Source organism: Zeus faber, assembly GCF_960531495.2.
Source record: "Zeus faber genome assembly, chromosome: 13".
Classification (NCBI taxonomy): Eukaryota; Metazoa; Chordata; class Actinopteri; order Zeiformes; family Zeidae; genus Zeus; species Zeus faber.
Window position 1 is genome coordinate 15,928,425 of NC_137198.1, and position 23,384 is coordinate 15,951,808.

At 47.0% G+C, this 23,384-nt stretch overlaps 1 protein-coding gene across 2 annotated transcripts in view; it reads left to right on the forward strand.

Moving 5' to 3' along the window:
* esrrb (estrogen-related receptor beta) overlaps positions 1–23,384 on the forward strand; it is a 44,652-nt gene that overhangs the window by 18,492 nt on the left and 2,776 nt on the right. For both annotated transcript variants that reach the window (XM_080012403.1, XM_080012404.1), the window contains 4 exons: positions 2,548–2,664; positions 10,051–10,161; positions 10,703–10,864; positions 20,738–21,007. In XM_080012403.1, the coding sequence (XP_079868529.1) occupies positions 2,548–2,664; positions 10,051–10,161; positions 10,703–10,864; positions 20,738–21,007 (660 nt within the window). The remainder of the gene's footprint in view (positions 1–2,547; positions 2,665–10,050; positions 10,162–10,702; positions 10,865–20,737; positions 21,008–23,384) is intronic.

Here is a 23,384-nt window from a genome sequence, read left to right on the forward strand (position 1 = left end):
AAAATTGCTGGAAAACCAACTGAACTTGGTGGCCCTCTCTTTTTTTATTTGAAGTAATAGACCTTGACAGAAAGCCTGTAAAAGTCAGTTTAGATTTTGATGAGAAATACCTGCCATTTCACCGTAATTTACTTACAAGACCTGACTTCCCCCCCGCCCCCCATGCCCTGGCATGGGTCCTGAAAAGCTATAAAATAAATTGAGACAGATACATATCAAGAAAAGAAAAGAGGGAAGCTCTTTTTCTTCTCGTTGCTCGCCCTAATGTTATTTGTAAGCGTGTGCTACCGTAACCTTAGTAGTGGCAGATAAAGCAGAGGAGGACCTTCTAGTTTTTAGGGTGAGCCTTCAGGGGCCGGACAGTATAAATCATTAGTCTTACCTCATCTTCACGGGGTCACTCAGTGTGTGTGTGCTTTGTTAATGATATTCAAACATGCCGTGGCGCTCTAAATATAAACCAAATCCAGAGATGAGAAAGGGGAGTAAATCCTTCCTCTCTGCGTTGGGTTTCGAGAAGCCGCGGCTGATGGAACATCATATCCGCGGTATGTGGGTTTCGCGGGACAGGTGGACCGAGTGCGGAGGGATAAATTGCCCATTTAGCTACCAGGTGTGTTAAGTGCACGTGCCCCCCCCCCCCCCACACACACACACACGCACACACGTGGGAAAGAGGGGTGAGATAGTCCATCAACGGCAGAGTCCTGAGGGGGCGGCCAGGGGGTCAACTCCGCAGTGTTGGTCTGGCAAGAAATCTCTGGCACCGCACCCCACTCGCTTGCATGCCAACACCGCCGGTTTTCCGAAATCACGAGATTAAGTGGATCTCCAGTGGCACCGTGTCAATAAGACGCCGTAAAAAACGGAGCTGAATTGTGCGGAATTTAAATGAAGACGTTGTATGTAAATTTGAGTCAAAGCCTAAATAAACAGGTGAATCAATGGTGCAACAAAGAAATGTGAAGTTAAATAAATTGATTCACGCTGCGGGCTGGCACTGATTGCCTCCTCCCCACAGATGGGAAATGGATAGGAATGATTATGGTCTGGTTCTGGCTATGACAACAGAGAGCGCGGAAAAGAGGGGAGACCATCAGAGCTCATCAGCCGCAGTCTCTCGCACCTTTATTTACCCCTAGTCCCAAAGAGATGAAGGGAATTAGCATAATGATTTCTAACCCAGATATAAGGAGGAATTTCTAATTATTTAGAACATCTTGGGACCCTCGGCTTGATCTGTCCAATAATGTTAACATAATTGCATAAGTTGTCAAAGGGGGTTGGAGCGCTTCTGGTGCTGGAACGCTGCTGGAATATTGTACAGCTCTCCGTCTCTCTGTGTGAACACATGGAGCGAGGGTCAGAGTGGCAGAGCAGCAAGACTGTCGCCATGGAATCCCAATATACTGGCATATGAATGTTTGGCTGTAAGCAGATTCCAGCCAATACGCGGGTGGATGTGTCTGTGTCTGAGCAGTTAATATACTGTAGGTTGCATTAGTAGATATTGGAGGAAAGATCCCATTGAAGCCTTTGTTCTTGGCTCATTTGGTTAATTGAAGTTCATTTTTTTATACATGTCCTGGCGATATTGTATTGACAAAGAAATGAACTAGCTGAAAGGCATATTTTGAAAAAAAAACAAAAAAAAAAAAACAAAGTCAAAAAGCTCAAAGCCGAATCCGAATGGGATTGATTCAAATTCCTGGGTTGAACCAACTATTATACTGAAACCCTTTTATTGAAACCCCCTGAATAGAGTAAAATGCAGGGATTTGGACGCAAGGAGTAGAAATGCCCTTTATTGTGCAGCAATGAAACTCTTTTTCATTGTGCTGTCCTGGAATCAGACGCTGCAGTTGAATAATGCATAAGGCCTCTTGCCTGTACACTATGTAAATAGTCAACAATGGCAACAGTGGTAACAACAGGTTTGGGTCTGCCGTAGTATTATGTAAAGTGGCCAGGGGCGGTGTGTCCGGCTCGCTACCGTGCTATTGAGGCTGTGGCGGGCCCCACCGAGCGCAGGGGGACGCGGCCTGCACCCGATGTCTGGAGGGGACACGCGTAGAATTAATGAGGCCAATTTAGTGCGGGGCCAGGGTTGCGTCTACTGAGGGGTCCTGGCAGACTGCGAGCTACAACCTCCCCCACCTCACTCTCACCACCCCCCCAACACGCACACACACACACACACACACATACACTCTGCCTACTGCCCCAAACACTGGAAGTTGGCTTGTCGCTGGAGGACATCTCTCCCCAACCGCACTCTACAGAAATGGATTCCATAGGATATGATTAACATGCCTAGTCGTCAAACGATGATTTATTATAGAGCGCCTCAAACCACAGAGTACACTCTGGTACTCATTACATCCAAGCGGCAACCCAGAATTTAGCCTCAGGTATTCTGCTTAAAATGTGGCTAATACTTAAATGTCTTGTTTTTGATTTTTGCCAACGCACGACTTCTTGATGTTTTAACCCGCCTTGATGTTCTATTCAATAGCGCTGAAACGTCCTGCTCTTTATCCTTCTCAGGCAACATAGAGTACAGCTGTCCTGCCACAAACGAGTGCGAGATCACAAAGCGGAGACGCAAATCCTGTCAAGCCTGTCGCTTCATGAAATGTCTCAAAGTGGGGATGCTCAAGGAAGGTAAGCAGGTCCACTCGTATTTTGTCCGTGCGTGCATTCATCTCACTCGCTCACACATTTTTCTCGCACAGTGTCATTCAGACTATGAAAAAAATAAAATCTCAAGGTTAGGTGAGAATTTTCAAAGCTCTCATGATAGTCATCTTGTGAAGTCCCATGGAGTCCACAGCCACATCTAGCAGCGAGCAGCACAGAGCGGTCGTTTTCCGCTCTCGCGCCCGGAGTGAGAGTCGCATGCAGCCAGCCGGTAGAGCCAACAGCTCGCGGCCCCCCTGTCCTCCCCCCCACAAACACAGCAGTAAATAATGTGCAGTTGAGCCGGGGACAGAAATATGCTGAATAGGTCGATCGGGCTGTCTGAGTAATAGAAATGTAACAGTATTCCGACTGGAGAGGCTCGGCCCGGGTCCCTGAGCACACACTCGGCACGGTCTCACCTCTCCCTGGCATATTGATCCACTAAATGTTTTCCGAACATCTCAGCTCTCTTCCTGTGGATGGTTTTTTAAAGTCACGCCAGCAGGGAATTCAGTGACAATTAAACATGCTTCCGATGGATTTCTCTGCCTGGGTTTTTCTCCCCCGACACCCCTCCCCTCCACTCCTCCACTTGCCCAGGGTCCCCAGGGACCCTGGGCAAGGGCCACTCTATCCGAGGTGGTCCCTACTCGGCCTGTCTCACCCCATCGCATCAGTGGATTTATTCTCCCCATTGCTTCTCTCTGTGTCTGTGTCTCTGTCTCACTTGTTGGATGCTCCAAAAAGGCCTGACAAATGAATAATGAAAGATATGTTGCCCGGGTGGCGGTGTGTATAGGCGGGGGGTGGAGGGCGGGGTGGTATATCTCATTCAAGCCACCTGGGAACAGCTCAGACACTGTAAAGTAACGTGTTATTCTTATTTCCAGCTTTCTTCGAGTGACAATAATGCGGGTCAAGATGCTTTTCTGTTTTACAAAATATCATTATATCCCTCGCTGCTCAACAGGGTGGACGATAACCCTCATGAAATGAACGGCACATTCTCTAGGGTAACTGAAGAGGTAGTTACTACATAAAGATCACCATGTCAAAATGGAGCCCCTGTGTATATTTGCTGGGTTATTTAACCAATGTCTGATTGCAGTTGTAAAAAAGAAAGCATATAGGTTTCAAACTTAAGTGAAATATACATTTGGATAACCACTGTTTTTCTTTTTGAAGAATGAAATCTATAGAAGGGTGTATTTTCGTCCCCAGCTGAAGCCGCAGGCATAGCTCTTATGGATCTCCACCTAGTAACAGAATCCCCTGGACTGCATGTAGCCAGATAAAGACACAGTGCCAGAAAGACAGAGTAATCGCATTACTATCTGCTGGAAAAATTATGACAATATATCATCCTGGGGAATAAGGGACTACAAAAATACGTAGTCACGGCCATAGATGAATGACCAGTGTCAAGTCAGAGTAAGAAGGGAGCGTAAACCTCAAATATGCAGACTTAGCCTAAGCCCAACATTCTAATGCAGACTTCTGTGTATTCAGCACATCCCCAGAATGAGAATGAGCCTTCTCTTTAACATAGCGGCTGTCATCACTATACCGCGGTATAACCATTATCACATACTCACGGACATCCTGCAACTGGGGGTTGTCATCGGTCCCTTCTCAAATGGCTGATTAAAAACCTATAAGATTGCATTTGAAAAACCATTTAAAAAAACGTCCTGTCTTGATTAGCGGAGAAATGCCAGTGAGGGTTTTTTTGTGGCCTTCGCTTAGGAGCCTAGCACCTTTAGGTGTTACCCAGTTGAGATGGAAAAGACGGACACGTGGTCCGTGTCCACCGTAAGCTCCGCGAGGCTGCGGGCTCAACGCAATGCTCGGGCGTTGCAGCCTGGAGATGGCCACCGCTCATGTGACCGAGGCCGCCACTTACTTTCATTACTGTAGAAAGGTCACATTCTGTCTCAGTGGAAAAATCACCTAATTATAACTTAACAGCTCCAACAAAGGTACAGTGCAGTGCTGCCCCCTCCCCCCTCTCCGTTTTTTTTTTCTCAATGACACAAGAGTTTAAATGCATTGATTTTTTTTTTTATCAAAGAATTCCTTTGTGGGGAACATACTGGATGTTTTGAGATTTGGTGTTTTCGATAATGTGATAAAAGGCAAAGGTGGTGCAGCGATTTAGGTCGGAACGTTAGTGCTGACATGTTTATGTTGTTAGGTGTGACTAATGGCTTTCGGAGATCAGCAGCCGATTTGCAGGTGATCTACCTGAGAGCCACGTCGAGTCGCTGAACTTTTTCCTGACTGTATAAAGGAGGAAGTGATCAATAGAGGAATCAAATGTCAGGGCCAACAGGTTTTTCCTCTGATCAATGGAAATGGATCAGAGCTTAGAGCCACAGAGAAGACCAGATACCATGGACAGATTACATTGACATCACTCAGTGAGGTGATCTCTCCACCTCACACACATTCGCACTCACGCACTCACGCACTCACACACGCACGCACGCACACACATACACACACACACACACACACACACACACACACACACACACACACACACACACACACACACACACACACACACACACAACACACACCCAGAAGTAATGCATCCACATTCCCTATACGTGTAAGAAAAAGCACAACCCACAAGAAGTGCATTTTTCTTACCCGTATGATTGCAGTATTGGCTGAAGAAATAGTTTGTTCACTGCATTTGCTTCACAGTGTGGCACAATTGCATGTGTGCAAGAGTAGACTCTGAGAGTTCGGACGATGTCCTGCCACATTCCTCTGTCCTCCTGATGGCCAAGAGCCTTGCACGGCTGACATGCAGGAGACCGCCGCACTCACTCCGTCACCGCATCCCACAATAGCTGCCTGACAGTAGCCTGCACTCACACGCACAGTCGCTGAAATACTTCACATACAAATCACCACACGCTGCGCTCGATGTTTTCACAGTAATGGAATGACTAAAACAGTAAAAGAGTTCCTGCTGCGCAATTCTAGACCCAACTAGGTTTGTAACAGAAAGACCAAAACAATAAAGATTTGATCAATGATTTAAGCTGCTGAGCTGCTTTGGTGAGGCAAAACCTCAGTGTTCTTAGGAGGGAACAGGTATAAGCAGTGGTCAGACAAGTTGTCCTTTGAGCAGGAAGGCCTTACGTTCAATCCCAGATGTGGGATGACTTGTAGGTGTCCCTAAGCGAGTAAGAATTGGCCAATTGGAATAAATATATCGCTCCTTGCCATAAACAATTTTTTGAAGCTCACAGACATTGAGTATGAATGCATATTTATTTCCAGGCCCAACAGAGTCGTTAGCTTGTCAAGTGGTTGAATGTTACCTCGTGGGGATGTGCAGCTAACCTGTAAATGGGGTACGTGAGGAAGGTATCAGTACGGCAGCCGCGGGGATCAGGAGTTCTGTGGTGCGGGCAACGTGTGACCATTTTTCCGCTGCCCTCGTTCATCGCCACTCGTGATTAAAAATGCTGCAACACACTTGCAAGCATGCAAAGCTGGCAACGGGGGCCCTTTGAAATAGTGCTGACGGCAGTTTAGCGGGGCGGCTGCCTTGAAAGGCAGGGTTCACCGTGCCTTACCATGTGGCCTTCTGATTTTCCCAGCTAAAATAGGGTGCGCCTAAGCCCCCCTTGGCATTGCCAACCATCCCACACATGCTGACACTTTCCCCAGGGAGAGACACCCAGAACAGGTGAGCGGCTCAAAATAAGGGCCCATGCCCTGGACGGCCACACAAAGTGAGTGAAGACAGGAGTGTGCTGTGAGGGAGATTAGTATTGTTTTTGGAGAGAAAGAGGAGCCCTAGGTCAGCTGGCCTCAGCTCCTGCCCCGAGGCCTGTGCTAATCCGTGCACAAATGCCAGCCGCCTTGGCCAAACCCCCCCCAAACCCTCGGCCCCACCTCCCCCCCAGCACCCTGCTTTGAAGAGATGACACCCGAGCTCACCCGCTACCACCCTCGCTGCACCGGGCCATAAGACCGTGGGTATTCTTCAGTGAAGGCGGCGCTCAACCCTTTTCGCTGTTCAGTCCCTCCAGGAAATCACACTTTTGCGATCGCAATAATTAATGCAAATTCAACCCAATCTCTGCAATATTTGTGACAGCTAAACAGTTGTGTCTTTTCTACATTAAATGGCCAAATAAACAGACTGATGCTTGTCATCGCTTTCTTGAGAAGACAGCCTATGTCAACGCCAGTGACAGTGCTTTATTTATTTGGAATTATAGATTTTATAGATTAAATATATACTGTAGATTACTGGAGCCCAAGCAATTTAAGCAGCGTTTTCTTTTTTTGTAGCTCTGAGCCCATGGTTCCTTGTGTTAATAAAAGAAAAGTAAGTACTAGTTAGTACTAAAATATTTACACTTGTTTCTGCGATAAGCACAATGTGATATGCACAGTGTGCATATCAAAGAAAGTGATGACATCTGACTTTCTCATTGGTAGAAGTGAAAAAAAAAATATTTTCTTTGTTTTCTTTCACATAAAAGTCTGTGAAATCCCAGAGGGACTGACTCTTTACTCAACAAGGATGACAGTAACAAGAATCTAACCCTTTACAGATTTGAGAGAAACTTTTTGACTTAACAAAGGCCTTTTACTGTCAGGGCTTCGCAGCCGGACACTGTGAATAAAGTCTGAGGCGGTCGAGCTGCTCTCACTCGGTGCCTGGGTCTGACCCCATTGGACCACCATAAAACCAGACAGGTTACTTTAATTCCTGTCAGCATCTGTTAATTACGGCCTGGGCTGTTGTAATTAAAAGAGGCAATCATGTACCTTGGAATCCTCACAGCGGCTTTGCGCTGGATGAGTTCAGCCGCATGACTCAAGCTGCAGCGAGAGGATCAGCCGGGTCCACCTGGCAGTGGCCGTGCTCTTCAGGAGGGAACTGGAGAAAGTGGTGACATCACAATTAATGGCAAGAGGAATTTTTCATGCCTGCTGTCAGCTCGATAGGAAAGTTCCCCAGCGCTTAAACCCTCGAAACAAATGCAAGACGGTTGCCGGTTACAAGACGGAACCTGTTACGCCCCGCCCCCGCGACCACCACCACCTTCACTAGACCAGATGCTTATTAAATAAAATCTCATTCTTGATGTGACATGAAACATATTAGGATTGAATTCGGATTTTCTTTTTTTTGAGGGGGAAAATAGTTGCCATCAGTTGATTCCCTGGTGCTTGCTGGGAAGGATGAGCCACTGTTGGGAATTGAGTGTAATTAGGTTAGTGGGTTGTCAGTGTCAGGAAATTGAAAGACAATCCTAATCAGATTTATGTTTCTAGGGAATCAAATAATTCATACAAGTGGAAGAAAATCCCTTTATTCTTCTGCTTCTTCGTAACAGAGTTTACCGGGGGCCGGTCTTGCATACGATCTGCAAGAGGGGGTGCAGCGGCTCTGCAAAATAAGCGGCTGAAATGAGGGGGGACGAGTTTCATAAATCCACAGTTGAATTCCTCTGCGTGAAATGAAGGCCAGGGGTTCGATATTACATCATCTGCTGCCCCCCCCCCCCCCCGAACCCAGCGACCTCTAATCACTGTGCATGGGACACATCCAAACTCATCCTCTCTCCGAGAGCTCTGGCTGATGGGCAAATTGTATTAGGCTCATTTGCAGGGACCGCACAATGCCCAGGTTTGACACTGTCCTCCCCTGTTATAAAGTGATGAAATCATCAAGGAAGTGCTCTGGCTGCGGGTGTTGTTCGCTCAGAGGACGTGGTAGGTTGACAAATTAACCCCTCCCCCATTGCTGCCGTCTTATTGAAGCTGTTCTCAACTACCCTTTAGTCTGGATTTGTTTGGGCGGGAGGGGGAGTTACATTATGCATAGAAAGCAAATTGAAGGCTTCGTCCCTGTTGACAGAATTAAGATATTGGGTGTATCGGAGCCATACGGGCACAAGGACACGGCGGTCCACATGTGAATATGTGGTATATAAATGTTTGCATACAATTACATTAAATAACCAAATACCTGCCCAGTGGTATCAAATAAATGGAATAGCGCAGATGAAATATTTTAACTATGTCGAAAATTAATAGAATAGAAAAGACATCCAAATGGAAACATTCTTATCAAATAATGAGATAATAAATAACTTATGTTATGATGAGGCTGGCTTGACATTTACAGTATCAGTGTGGGACCTGGCCTCCTAGGTGTGGCTGGGGGTGATAAGACCTCACTGCTACTCTTGTGAAAGAGGTGGGGGCCCGGTGGGGATGCGGGGGTGAGGGGCGTTTTAGGGTCCTTTATGGGAAATTTACACCGAGCTATCTATCTGCCATAAGACAGTGGGGGGGGGGGTGTTGTACACTGTGTTCAGGCTGGTAAAGTTTCCTCTCTGGATATAGAAAAGCCACAAAGGCCCATGCTCACACACATATAAAATGGATGTACACACCGACACGGACACATACATGCACAGACTCACAGGCCACACGCACACACACACACACACACACACACACAGGTGTGCACACACGCAGCGACCAACACACATGCAATGCACTAAGGCAGGTAGCTGGCAGCAAATTAGCATGCAGTCTGGCTCAGCCCAAAAGCTAAATAATTAGAGGGCCAGTCTGTGAGATCATTGACCCTGCGTTAAATATTCATATGTTTAGACCTGCTCCAGGCTCAGCTGTGTCACAGTAGACCAGCCAGGCATGCACCACATATGCGAAGGCAGCCGTTCCTCTGACACATCTCAGCAAACGCCACACACACACACACACACACACACACACACACACACACACACACACAAGCACATGAACACACACACCGACACAGACACGCATGCACGCACGTGCGCACACACACACACACACCAACAAAAACATTTTGAACAAAAGAGCAGAGTGGTCACACGTCATCTCATTAATCTCTGTGCAGATTTATACGTAGAATATGTCATGTATTGTATTGATTGTGTTTGGATGGCACTCTACATTTTGTATTGATGTGTTATGTGGAAAAACATTTCATGTGCAGCATGACACAAAAACAATTCCTAAATAGGATGATGTTTGTTTATTGTTTATGTGAGAAAATATATGGTAATATGATAGATGAAGATGGCAAAATAGTAGAATTATTACTATTGTTATCATTGTTAGTATTTTTATTATGATGCTTTACATCTTTATACATAAGTAAAGTTTAAGCTTCAACTAATGTAAATTATAGAAAGTAGAAAGTATTATAGAAACAATGCAATTTTTATTTTTGGGTCGGGGGGCTGTTCCTCAGTCAGATGGTAGTATGCCAAGGGGTCCTCGCCATGAAACACAGAATCCAGTATAACAGTATTGGTCTTGTGTTTGCAGGCGTGCGTCTGGACCGCGTACGAGGCGGCCGACAGAAGTACAAGAGGAGGCTGGACGCGGAGAACGCTCCGTACCTGGGCTTGACGCTGCCGCCGCCCACCAAAAAGCCCCGTGAGTACCGCTCCGCCACTAGCCCATTACCTCCTCCGGCCGCCCCTCCACTGCCTGGCCGGCAAGCAGGTAAAGCCACAATGCCGTTCCGGGCCAAACAGGCTAGGACATTTTGGAGTTGTGTAGTCAGGGATGTAGGCCAGGTGTCGTTCTGTTGGAGCTGTATTATGATTAGTCTCTGGAAAAGTGACCAAAATTAAACGACCAAACGGAGACTGGTTGAGAACAGCAGGGCTTCACAGTTTTACACTCAAACGCACACAGATACACACACACACACACACGTCATGTAGAGATAAGTGCCGTCACTGCATCCACACAAATTTATACTCTACCCATTAGTCTGCATAATCAGAACGGGCGGGGTGGCCGGGAATGATTACGCGTCATACGTTGCTGTAAAGTTTTATCAGTGCAGGGCGCTCATTGATGTTGTGCTTACCTCCTCGTTGAGCGTCACACTGATACGATCTTTGACTTTTGCTGTGACACCCCTCGCCCCTCTCCCCCCACCCATCTACTTCCATTTCTCATTCTTCAGTCACGAAGATAGTGTCACACTTGTTGGTGGCGGAGCCGGAGAAGATCTACGCCATGCCCGACCCCACCATGCCGGAGAGCGACATCAAGGCCCTGACCACGCTGTGCGACCTGGCAGACCGCGAGCTGGTGGTCATCATTGGCTGGGCCAAGCACATCCCAGGTACGCCGGGAACCTTTCTTAGTTTCTCAGTTCCTTTCTTTATCTAAGGGGGATGCTTCCTAGGTAGGCCCCAGTTTTAGAAAACCTGTCTGTCCTGGTTAGGCTGCTTTATTTGGCAAAAATGTCATGGAAACCCCTGATGGTTCCTCGGTCAGTGCGACTAACGAAGACGAATCACGAATCACAAAACAAAACAAAAATGAACAACCTACATTTTAAAGTTGGAAGAAGTTTAGAAGTCTGTTCAGAGGGACTTTGAGGGCTGTTGTTTGTTACCATCGGAAGTGCTGCTCAGTGTCAAAACTTATCTGCGAGTGATAGGAAGCATCCTTCCAAATGATTTAGTTATACTCACTTCCTGTCCCGTGCTTACACCACAGCTGTGTACATGTAAAATACGCAAACACACACACACACACACACACACACACACACACACACAAACACACACACACACACACACATTCTTCTACTGATATCAAAATGAGGTCTGAGTAAATACACCTGGTGAGTGAGGACCCATGTTTCTGGTGCACTTCTAAACCAAAACAATTCGGAGACCAGTGCTCACAAGTAATGTAAAACAAACACACACACAGATAATTAACATCAGCTCTGACATGGCCCGGGGGGAGTGGTAGGGGGGGTTGGATGCAGGACAGGGTGTTGGCATGGGGGTGGGGGGTTCAGTCAAAATGGACACAGCTTGGTGAGGAACAAATCAATAGAGTGCAGCTAAAATCTCCCCGCATGGGAGGGGAAGTGGGACGTGGCCTGCACACCCGGTGCCAACGTACGTCGTAATCACAAGGGAGATTTAGCGCAAAGCCGGGGACCCGCCCAATCAAACAAGACATCACATATTGCACCTGCACACACATGCGCTCAAGCACACCGATAAAGATGCACGCACACACACACACACACACACACACACACACACACACACACACACACACACACACTCTCCCTCATTCACACGTCAACACACACTTCCATTGAATTATTGATGGGCATAATCATGTTTCTTCCCTGCTCCATAGACATTCTGATAGACGAGGTGCTGGGTTCTAAGAGGCCGTTGAATTAAGGATACAGTGCCTCACGTCAGCAGAGATTTTGCTTCCTTCGAGAGTTTTCCTTTGATTTTGACAGAGAACACATTGTTTAGATGTTCTTTTTTGCAGCCAAAGCAGATTCTGCCTGATCTTGAGCTTGACCCCCCATAACTCTATAACATTACCACGCGGGGGAGTTTGTGGAGGGATGTGTAACACTAAATGAATGTGTCCCTTGGCGTCGCCTCCAGAACCTGCTCCTCTGATCAGCATAACATGGATGGGGACAGAGCAGTCAGCGTGCAGAACCCCGCGGACTCAATACAAACACACACACTTAAATATAGACACGCAAATTCAAGTACATGTACATGAAATCATGTGTATATGTGTTTATGCGCAAACTGCATTGAAACCCATGCATCCACTGTAATTTTGCCCAATATCAGGCTATCCAGAGCTGGAATTTAAATCCCAGCGACTGAGACGTAGAACAGTGTTTTATTTTTTCAAAAATCTGGCATGGACCTGATCTGACCCCGGGCTGACCGGTGCACTCCGTACCTGAAGAGGTATTAGAGTATTTCTCAGAAGGGGAGGGTATTAATCTGGTACAGATCTGCTAGTAAGGAGATTAGGGATATGCTCCCAGCTTCCACTCCCCTTGTCCCTTCCCCATCCAAACTCTGTGGATAACCCGACCTCACCCTACCCCATCAGCCCACCCTCCAGCCCCACCCACCAGCCTCTGCGTGGTCAGCAGGCCGAGAGTTTAACCAAGGAGCTTACTCCGGGAACTGGATGACGGCTGACCCAATAACACACTCTTATCGACTCCCATGGCCCGAAACAGACCTAAAGCGTGACCAAAATGCACACGCACGCATGAACGCACGCACGCACACACACACACACACACACACACACACACACACACACACACACACACACGCGCACACACACGCACACGCACACACACTGGCACTCATGCTTGCCTGGAGGTGCACATATCGCACGAGCACGGAGCCACTTCTCAAATAAGGACTCTACACACACACACACAGCAGAAACAGAAAGAAATAATGTGTCATATTAAGCCAATTATTTATTGACATAATATTTGACTATTTTTAATACTTATACAAATACGATGCTATTTTTTCATCCCAAAGAAATTTAGCATTGTTGTACTCCATGTCTCTTATGTCGTTACTAATGACACTGCATGACCAGGTTTTTCCTCAACACCTATTGAGCAGCAGATCCATAATCTGGGATGAGATTTGCCCGTCTCATCATGACATCAGACTTGTTATTATGAGTGCATAATGATCATTTAACCCAACAACCAGAAGCGGTAAGCCCTAAAGGTTCTGACTGTTCCAACTGGACGGGTATATACTTGCCATTGAATAGACAGTTCTGCCAAACACGCTACCTGGGAGATGATTGACTATAAGTAGATTATTCTGATCTACATCAGGTCACACGCACAGACACACACACACACACACACACACACACACACACCTGTCTAGGTGTGCGTGAAGCGCCAAGCTCAAACTTGGTTATTTTTTCCACAGAAATACTCCCAGTAAAATCTTCCAGTCGAGCTGTGAGCTTGTTCTGTGTCCCCTCGGTGGAGTCAGTATTAGGACACTGGCTTTCCTCTGGCCATGAAACGGCTGCATAATTGAGTTGTACATGGCTGAACCTGATCAGAGACGGTTCACTGGCCGAGCGCAGCTCCGTGCGCGCTGCCAGTCGATGTGGTGCCCGCGGTGCCCCGGGGCGGTCTGCCACGTTCCCTTCATAACCATATTTCTATACCTCCATCCTTCTTCTGGGAGAAGAAGAAGCAAACCGAGGGGGTGGGGGTTTCATTGTGATAGACTTTCGCAGCCTTTGGCGAAGGAAATAAAAAAAGATTAACGGGTCATTATGAGGTAGACTGCCGTGTTTAGGCCAGTGACTGATGCCGCCGGTAGCCAAAGTCTAAATTTGACAATTGACACTTTGATGTCGGGAAAATCGGTACTTACCCTCTCTCGATTGATTTTCAATTGGTCGTTTTCCAGGATAACATAAAAAAGGGGGTGTTTTAAATGTGGTGTAATGTACAATGGAGCCTTATTGGGTCTTAATTAGAGTGCAGAGTGGAGAAAAGCACAACAGCGCCATTAGTCTGAGTGTCTTCTTTATCCTATTAGGTCTGAGCTCAATGGGTGTCTATTTATCCTTTTTTTAAATGGGTCGGACAATTGTGTCACGTTACACACAGTGTCGAGTGTTTTCAGATTAGTCTTTTTCTTTTTTTTTGCTAAAATATCTGTACAAGAGGTAAATAACAGAAGGAAAAAAACACTTTGGCAGTGCAATTTCACCAGTGTAATGAAGTAGAGGTCCAGACCAGGGTTCTCTATGCAGGTTTTGCCACTTCCAGGCCTCGCCCTCTTTCCGAATGCACCTTTGATTAATTGATAATCGCCGACGAGCTTTCGGACACTGTTGTCACCGCTCTAAATAGCAGCGTGAAGCAGAGGCTAATATGGTTGTTGCCCACGGGGGGCAGGGTCATTAGGAGCAGTGTTCCGGGGACTCTGACAGATGGCTTGTTGTTCCTAAGGTGCTAACAACCTTTGACACACATAGTGGTCCACTGTCCAGCCCCCCAACTCCCTCCCCATTCCCTTGAAGCTGCATCATGGTAACCAAGAGGTTTAGGGCCAAACTAAGTACACTGACATTCTCAATATACTGGAACCTGTTCATCTTCTCGACAGTGCTGATGTCCATGGGGGGGGCGGGTCCAGTTCGAAGTCCTTTGATTCGCACCACCTCCACCTCCCACCCATAGAGCGAATGGGAATGGCATGTGCCCGGAGAATCCAAGAGGTGCTCATAGCTCGATGTGTCGTCGCCTGCTTTTCATGGCTTCGGCAGCCGGTTTTATGACTTTCCCACGTGGAAAAAGTGTTCCCAGTGCATAAATTCTGGAAATGCTGAAGGAATAAACAAACACAAGGACAAACAACATGATGGCGTTCCCCTGCCGCCGCCGCAGCCACTGATGCACATATTTCATCTCTGGCACGTTTTCTCCATTCACATTTTAGACATACTTCATGCAAGTATGCAAATGGCTTTGATTTCATTTGGAAGCTTCTAATTAACGTAAAAAAAAAACTTTTACAGAAGATAACACAATAAGACGATTGGTGTTATATCTGACTCCTTGTTGTTTGTGTATTTATTTATTTTTCTGCAAATTAGATTTGAACCAGATGAACGTAATGAGCTATCCTTGTTTACATTGTTATATTCATTACTGGCCTTTCGGGAATATCCATCATCTCTGCGTTATTGGATTCCTCTTCGTCAGCTTGGGCGTTTTGACAGACAGCCCGTGTGCCTGGCGTGTCAGTGGTTAGCGTCGAGCTTGCGGTGTTAAAGCGAGAGCGCGCTTCTTGTATGTTGTCGTGTTTGTGTCAGCTCAAACACGCCCGCGTGGCCGTCCCACCCTCCTCCAGCCCCCCTGCGGGCTCCTGTTTTCTCTTTGCCATTAAATTGTGAAATCTACTTAGTGTGTTGCCAGCCTGATCCCTCTCAAGCTGCGTAATCTCCTTGTAATAGAGTGTGAATACTGCCGGGCAATAAATCAGCACCTCATCAGTGCGCTTTATTAAATATAGACACCAACAGACAGCTCTTAGTATATTCAATTTACCCTCTGACGTAGGCTTCGGCACGGGAGATAAAGATAGATTGAGCAATCAGGTGGATGCTGAGACCCGCACCCTGGGCAGGGGAGCGGGAGGAAGGTGGTGGAGATTGAGATGGGGGGGTGTGGGGGAGACGGGGGAGATGCGAGGAAGGGGACAGCTGCCAGACAGGGCGGTGGGGTGTGGGGGGCGTTGTTTAGGTACTGATGGATGTCTGTGTTCTAACACAATGTACTGTCATCCATACCAGGGTGGAGAGTTTCGGTATTTGTGTGGTATTTTGTGTCACATCTTGCATTTGCTGGTCGTTACTGAGCGTTGTATGCCGATGTGCCTTTAAGTCATCATCAGCCGAGCCGCTGTCCCTCATTAAGCGCTGTTGCTGGGTGGCAGCGGAGATAAATTATGTGTAATTATGGCGATGATTAAAGCCCGATTCGTCGTGGTCTTTGGGGCTAAACAGAGATATATAATGTCAGCGAGGGCAGTGGGACCCTGGGGAGGGCTAAACACTGTGGCACTGGGGGTCAGTAGGTCAGAGGGTACAGATTAAGACAAGGGGATTACTGTATTTAACATTATTCAACCTCATAACATGGCAGGCTGGTCAAATCAGCCGTTCCCCAGTCACGCACAATGGGATAATGGGCTGGTTATCGTGTTGAAAGACAGCAGATAACTAGCCCCTCCTGAAAGTGAGCGCTGGAGCTGAAAAAAGAGGAGATAAATTGTCAATCGAGCTCGTTTTCATCGACTACATTTGGTTTGTGTGGACACGGTTCGCCCCGTATAGAAACTGCCTGTGTGTCATTAAATTGGCATCGAGGGAAAGCTCATGGCAAAGTGAGACCTTTCTGTTTGTGCGTGTGGCTGGGGCCGAGGTCAAATTATTTATGTCAAGCCAAGCAATTTATTACCGAGCAGCTATTGATTGGGTCCTCCCGACGCTGCCATGTAAATTCGGGAAGAATCATCGACGGCACCTGCAAGTCACACACGCACGCACACACACGCACACACACGCACACACACGCACACACACCCAAACATACAAATATTAATCTGCTCTATTTTCTGCTTCGTTCCCGTATTGGTTATAAAAATCTCTTCTTATTCCACCGTATCTCAGTCAAGCAGATCACAGGAGTCCCACACCATACACACATCAGAGGTGCATACATCTCGTTTTTTTTTTTCCCTGAGCATATCTCCTTTTTAAGGGTGTGATCTAAAGGAGATCCCTTGATATAAAATAAGCTTATGGCAACACGATCACTCAGCTGGGTTTGAAGAATAAAAATGATGAGCTGAACCTCTGGTGTGCTGTTAGGGGCAGTTCTGCTCCAACGACAGCCTGGAGAGCACTTGACTTGGCTGAGGTGAGATTGCCGCTGGGCACAAGTCTTCAGGGCCTGTTTGTCCTTCTGATAGCCGGCCATGATAGATCAGCCCGTCCGGCCAAAATGACTCTCTTCCCTCTCGCTCACTATCTCTCTCTCTCTCTCTCTCTCTTGCGCACGCTTCCCTCACATTCGCTCTTTCCTTGCTCACCTTCTCTCTCTCTCTCTCTCTTCTCTCTCTCTCTCTATCTTATCTGCCCCCTCTCCATATCACCTCCTCTCCTTCTCCTCTATCTCCCTCTGCTGCTCTCTCTCTCTCTCTCTCTCTCTCTCTCCCTCTCTCCATTTTCTCTCCCTCTCTGTCTGCTCCGTCGTCTGATTGAGGGTGAGTTACGACCGGGCTGCAGCTGGAGGGGGCCACCATGCCTCGTAATTACATCTCTTTTTATTACCCGCGCTAATGGCCCTCGGGGAGAGGGAAACAATAATAAATTAATAGAATATGAACTCCAGCTCAACAGAAATCTACAGCATTTCATTTTAGGCCATCTCGGGCTCTGGCAGATGAAACGGTCGCTCTGATTAATCATTGCGAAGGGGGTTGAACCAGACGTCTGTGGGTTTGCTCTGCCCCCTCCTGCTCACAGCCAAGGGCTTTTGGGCAGATGAAGGGATAGAGGATGTAGGTTAGGGCTCCCAGTTGCCAAAATGGTCTCGCTTTCGATCCTGCTCTAAGGATAAGGATGTTTAATTGGCAAGTGGTGTTTGTTACTGTTACACTTTAGAATTCATTTGCACCTATACTTGAGAAGGCGTGGATTGGAATCAATTGTACTGATTAACATAACAAACAGATAATTGGAGGTTTTGTAATGTTAACAAAAACACGAGACGCTTGCAGGCGATGGAACACGGCGCTTAACTCAAAGTGAACAAAGGAAAACTCCACGTTGTTATCATCTCCATACAACCCTGTCCTGCCTGGAAGGGTTTCTGTCTAAAAACCCTGCGGTGCACTCAGCAGTGGAGTGGAAAAGGCCCTTCAAGCACGCAGACAGGCCTCTCTCCGTTTGATTTGGTCAATATTGTGTCATGTTTGGTCAAACCCCGCCAAGGCAGTGGGCTGGAAATGAAGATGTAAATATTGATATTTCATTAGAGGAAATCACCCACTCCGACGGCACTTAACCGGGCCGCCTTCGGAGTGCGGCGGCCGAAGCGGCGTGTGACCTGCGGAGTCGGGAAGTCACTTCATTACTCGATTAAATTGAGTGGAAAGAGGCGAGGCAGCGACACGAGATCCCATTTGGAGCGATAATTTAGGCCCTGAAGAGAGAGGATGGAACGGGGGAAAAACACCACCTCTCCATCTCACAACACTGGATTAAATTCAAGGACTTTTAGCGTCAAAGGTAATTGTAGGCTGCTGGGCTGTGTGTGCAAACGACTAAGAGATGTCTCTCGTATCGGAGCCGCTCTGAAGCCTCTCCAACGGGCCCCGCGCTGGGCCTTCATAACGGCTGTCACATTGGGAGCAGCGCTTTAGTTCCGCTTCGTTCCTCCTTGGCATTAAAAGGCTCGACAGAGCCCTGCCTGTGATTGCGATGCCAACCTGACGCGGCAATCAAGACCGTGTCCATGCTTGCATGACAATTTCTCTCTGGCCGGTCCAGATTCTGTCCGATTTAATGGCCACATGGGCAGACAGGGAAATTACACAAAAAAGATTTTAAGATGCATCCTGGAGATGTTTTAATGGCACAAAGTATGACTTATTGACTTCATTGATGATAGCCAACAGCTTTGAGTGCTTTTCAGCAGTTTTGCCTTTTTGTTGGGTCTAATTTGGCCTGAACGCTCGAGGAAAGTACGGGGCCGCCTGTCCGGCCGGCGCCTTTTCGGTGTTTGATCAGAGCACTTCATTCTACCAACTATTGATTCCCCTTCACAATGTGAAGGCCCTCGCATTCTGATCGCAATCTGTTAATTAATGCTATCCTGCAGCTCTGCCCCTCCTGTGGTCATCACCACGATAAGAGAAATTGAAGACTCCCCCCCTCCCCTCCCCCCAATTTCACATTTCCTCCGTCTTCTTTTTCCTGTCTCTCTCGCTCTCTCTCTCTTTCTCCCTCTCTCTCTCTCTCTCGCTCTCTCTCTCTCTTTCTCTCTCTCTCTCTGTATGCCTTGCTTCTTTTCCACGTTCCCTCGCTCCACTCTCCCTCAACCCCTTTTATTTTTCTCATTCTCATTTTCTAATCTCTTGTGTGTGTGTGTGTGTGTGTGTGTGTGTGTGTGTGTGTGTGTGTGTGTGTGTGTGTGTGTGTGTGTGTGTGTGTGTGTGTGTGTGTGTGTGTGTGTGTGTGTGTGTGTGTGTGTGTGTGTGTGTGTGTGTGTGTGTGTATACATGGTGTATGTGCGTGGGGAGGTGGGTTGCACGTCAGCCCGGCGACCACACTCCCCATTGGGGCGCTTGTATTTAAGAGGATGCTCGGTCTGGGAGGTTGCGGCCAGCGCCCTGGTCAATACCGTAACCTATCGCCTTTTTATCACACCGTGGCGGCGGCAAACTTGTAAAAGCAATCATTTTAATCAGCTTCCTCCTTGAAGGCACTAATATGCTGTCGAAACGGGCTAGTGGCGGGCGGGGGGGTGTATGGGTTATTGACAGCTGAGGGTAAGTATGAGAGGGAAAGAGGGATGAGATGACTATCGCTCTCTCTCGTCGCTTCTGCCCCCTTTAATTAGTTTGAATCTCTCTCAGCTCGTCCTCTCGGAAATCTGGCGCTTTGTTTTGTTTAAAGTTCTATTCTGAGCACACGGTGAGGTGTTTGAAGGGGATGTGACAAGGGTTCGATTCGACCTGGCCATTTCCAGCCTTCACCAGCTGTTGTTTTATATTCAGCGGCAGAGTTTAAGCACGTCCTCTGGGCCGGAGTTGAACCGTGACCCCGCCCCTCCCCCAGCCCCCTGGTGATATATGCGTTGTGTTTTGCTCTGTTTTTAATGTCCACTGGTGTCTCTGTATGAGCGCGCGCACGCGTGTGTGTGTGTGTGTGTGTGTGTGTGTGTGTGTGTGTGTGTGTGTGTGTGTGTGTGTGTGTGTGTGTGTGTGTGTGTGTGTGTGTGTGTGTGTGTGTGTGTGTGTGTGTGTGTGTGTGTGTACGAGTGTGTGCATCACATACAGACTCATGAATGTGTGTTCCCCTGTTTGTGCATAGAAGCTCCAGGGTTTGTTATCAGGTGTATATGTGTCTGTGTGTGTGCGTGCCTGCATGTGTGCGCGTCCCCTTGTCACCTTCCTGTCTTCCCGCCTGGCGCTGCACCCGGTGCGTGTCACGTCCTCAACCTCTGCAACGAGGATGCGTCTTGGTGCTAATCCTCCTCACGCCAGGAGCGGAGTGACAGAAAACAAGGGGGCGACCGTGAGGCTTTGTGTCTTCCGGACCTTTGCACCGATTTACTGTCCTCGCTTTACAGTAAAGCCCCCCTCGGGCACACTAAACACCGCCTCAAAGAGGACCTTCCACCGTGCATTTAAAATTAAACACGGCAACATGTGCTACCGCGTGTCCTCCGGGCTGCCGGGGTCGAGGCTCAAACAAATCACGTTTGGTTTTTGACGATCGACCCCCGGGGGACACCGGAAAGCATCCGATGTTAGTTTACACAACCTCCGAGATGAAGTCTGATCATTTTTTATAGAAAGAGACGTTGTTCTGATGGAGTTGTCCCCCTCTGCCCTCTGGCCTCCAGGCTTCTCCACCCTCTCCCTGGGCGACCAGATGAGCCTCCTGCAGAGCGCCTGGATGGAGATCCTGATCCTCAGCATCGTGTTCCGCTCGCTGCCCTACGAGGACGAGCTGGTCTATGCCGAGGACTACATCATGGACGAGGAGCACTCGCGGCTGACGGGCCTGCTCGACCTCTATGTCTCCATCCTGCAGCTGGTCCGCAAGTACAAGAAGCTCAAGGTGGAGAAGGAGGAGTTTGTCACCCTCAAGGCCATCGCACTCGCCAACTCAGGTGCGTGGTGGAGCTCACAGCTCCTGTCACAAGACACTAATTTCAGTCCTTTCACAGACTTTTTTACTGACACAGTTGGAAAGTGCATAAGGTAATTCAAATGTGCAGAATAATAAAATTAATATATATACTGTAGAAATAATACAAATTAATAAATACAAAAAATAAATACATTTGTGTGTATATGTATGTATATATACTGTATATACTGTTTATATGTGTGTGTGTGTGTGTGTGTGTGTGTGTGTGTGTGTGTGTGTGTGTGTGTGTGTGTGTGTGTGTGTGTGTGTGTGTGTGTGTGTGTGTGTGTGTGTGTGTGTGTGTGTGTGTGTGTGTGTGTGCGCACCAATTTAGTTGTTTTTAACGAGCAATAAACAACTTTTTCCTTTTGCTTATCATTATGAACTTAATGTTGATTGCACAGTGTAATGGCTATAGAATAATGACACCGCCTGCGTTTAGATCGGTTCCCTCTAAGCCTCCATATGACTATGCATTCGGAATGCCACCGGGAACAAACTCCCGGGAAAATGATAAATTTACGGCAGCGCGTCACAGGAAGTGCCTCAACCAATGTGCCACCGTTAGTTTACAGGCCAGTCTTGCCCGCTCCAATTATTTGGATGGGGAGGAGTGGTGGAATTTTATGCAACTGAATGCTTCCATTCACATGATGAGTATAGTAGTAGAAGATAAAATTATTGAACGAAGAACTCTATTGGTATAGGTATCATTTTAAGGGTACTAGTATTGGTACCGGTATCATCATTTTTTAAACAATACCCAGCCCTGATGATTGCGCAACCAAAAGAAATACAATTAAACTAAAACTGTGACAATTTGAATTTACCTCTTCAGTGAACATGCCTCTTTCTTCTCTTATTTCCAAAGTGATGTTGATCATTTCCACAGCATATATCATATAAAACCGTGTTACTGTGTGAAATGTGGATATTCATTATATTCACATTTCTAATTTCTAAACAAAAAAAAGGTCAGAGTTTGTTATCAAATTGCAACTTAGACAAACGTTTACAATCTTATATAATTGATCATTTTTAACGACATTTTTTGCTCCTCAATTCCACATTTTCATTACTTTTTATATGAAATTTTTTTTTTTAATCTTCGTGTAACAATATATTTTAATTGAACCTTTTCGCAAGTGATTGAACATTTCTAAATGCTGATGAGAAATGACTGTGATCATGAATAATGCAAAGAAAAAAGAGCGGGAAAATTTGAAATATTAAAACTAGTGCAATGGTCAAAAATGGTTTTGTTTGCTCATTTTACCTTTCAAAATAGCACGCTTTATTTGTACACAGTACCTCTTACTTCCACTACTGTGATATATATGGATATACAGCTTATAGATATATCTATATATATCTATATATATTCCCAAGCCTCACCGATTTCAATATGGGAAGTTTTCAAGTGACCTCACCTTTAGTGTTGAATGTTAGATGCAGAGATTGAGAGCAGATAAGGGCATTTTCTTTATATATTTTTTTGACTGAATGCGTCCCATGTTGTGCTGTCCCTCGGCCGCCCCTATTCTCTCTCTCTCTATCTCCATAACAGTCGCTGCGGGGTACAGCAGCCGCGCGAGATAAATTTAGCATTTCATTAGGAGCACAGGGGCTGTCAATAAAATGTGCTAAGTCAAATGGAATGAGTATCAGGGAATGATGGGGCTCGTTTGTTCCAATGCGAAGACGTGCGCGCCGCTATCGACAGGCAGCTTTTGAGAAGCCGCGGCCCTGTCCCCCTCTGATCAATGCTCGTCGGGGTCACCGGGCCACGCTCTATTTTCTTTTTTCGCTCTCGCTTTTCTCTCTCTCTCTCTCTCTCTCTCTCTCTCTCTCTCTCTCTCTCTCTCTCTCTTTTTCCTTTTTCTTTTTTGTCCGGGGCTGAAAAATGAAAATGCTGATGGTGGAGCTTTTCTTTGAGACAACAGCTTCGGTGGGGTGTGTGAGAGAGGGAGGAAGGAGGGGGGAGGGAGATGAGAATGGGCAGACCAAGGGGGGAAGTGTGGTGGATGTGGGGGGTGGGGGTGGGAGGTGGGTGTCCGGAACGTTAGAACAAGGTCTCGGCGAGATGGCTCTCCCGGGAGCCCCTCTGTCTGACAGCTGTGAAAATTCATAGCGATTGATTTTGTAATTAGCAGTTTATCAATCGGATCGACGTGGGCTCTCTGATGGATTGCGAGGAAATTGTTTCTTCAAAGTTGTTTTTTTAAGCTCGCCCCCCACCTCCAGAGGCGGCGAGTGCTGTGTTTACCTTCTTCCCTGCCCTCGCCTTCTCTTCTGCTGAGGATTTTTTTTTTTTGTTTGTTTTGTTTTGTTTTTTTCTTTCACCTTCTCCTTGTCTC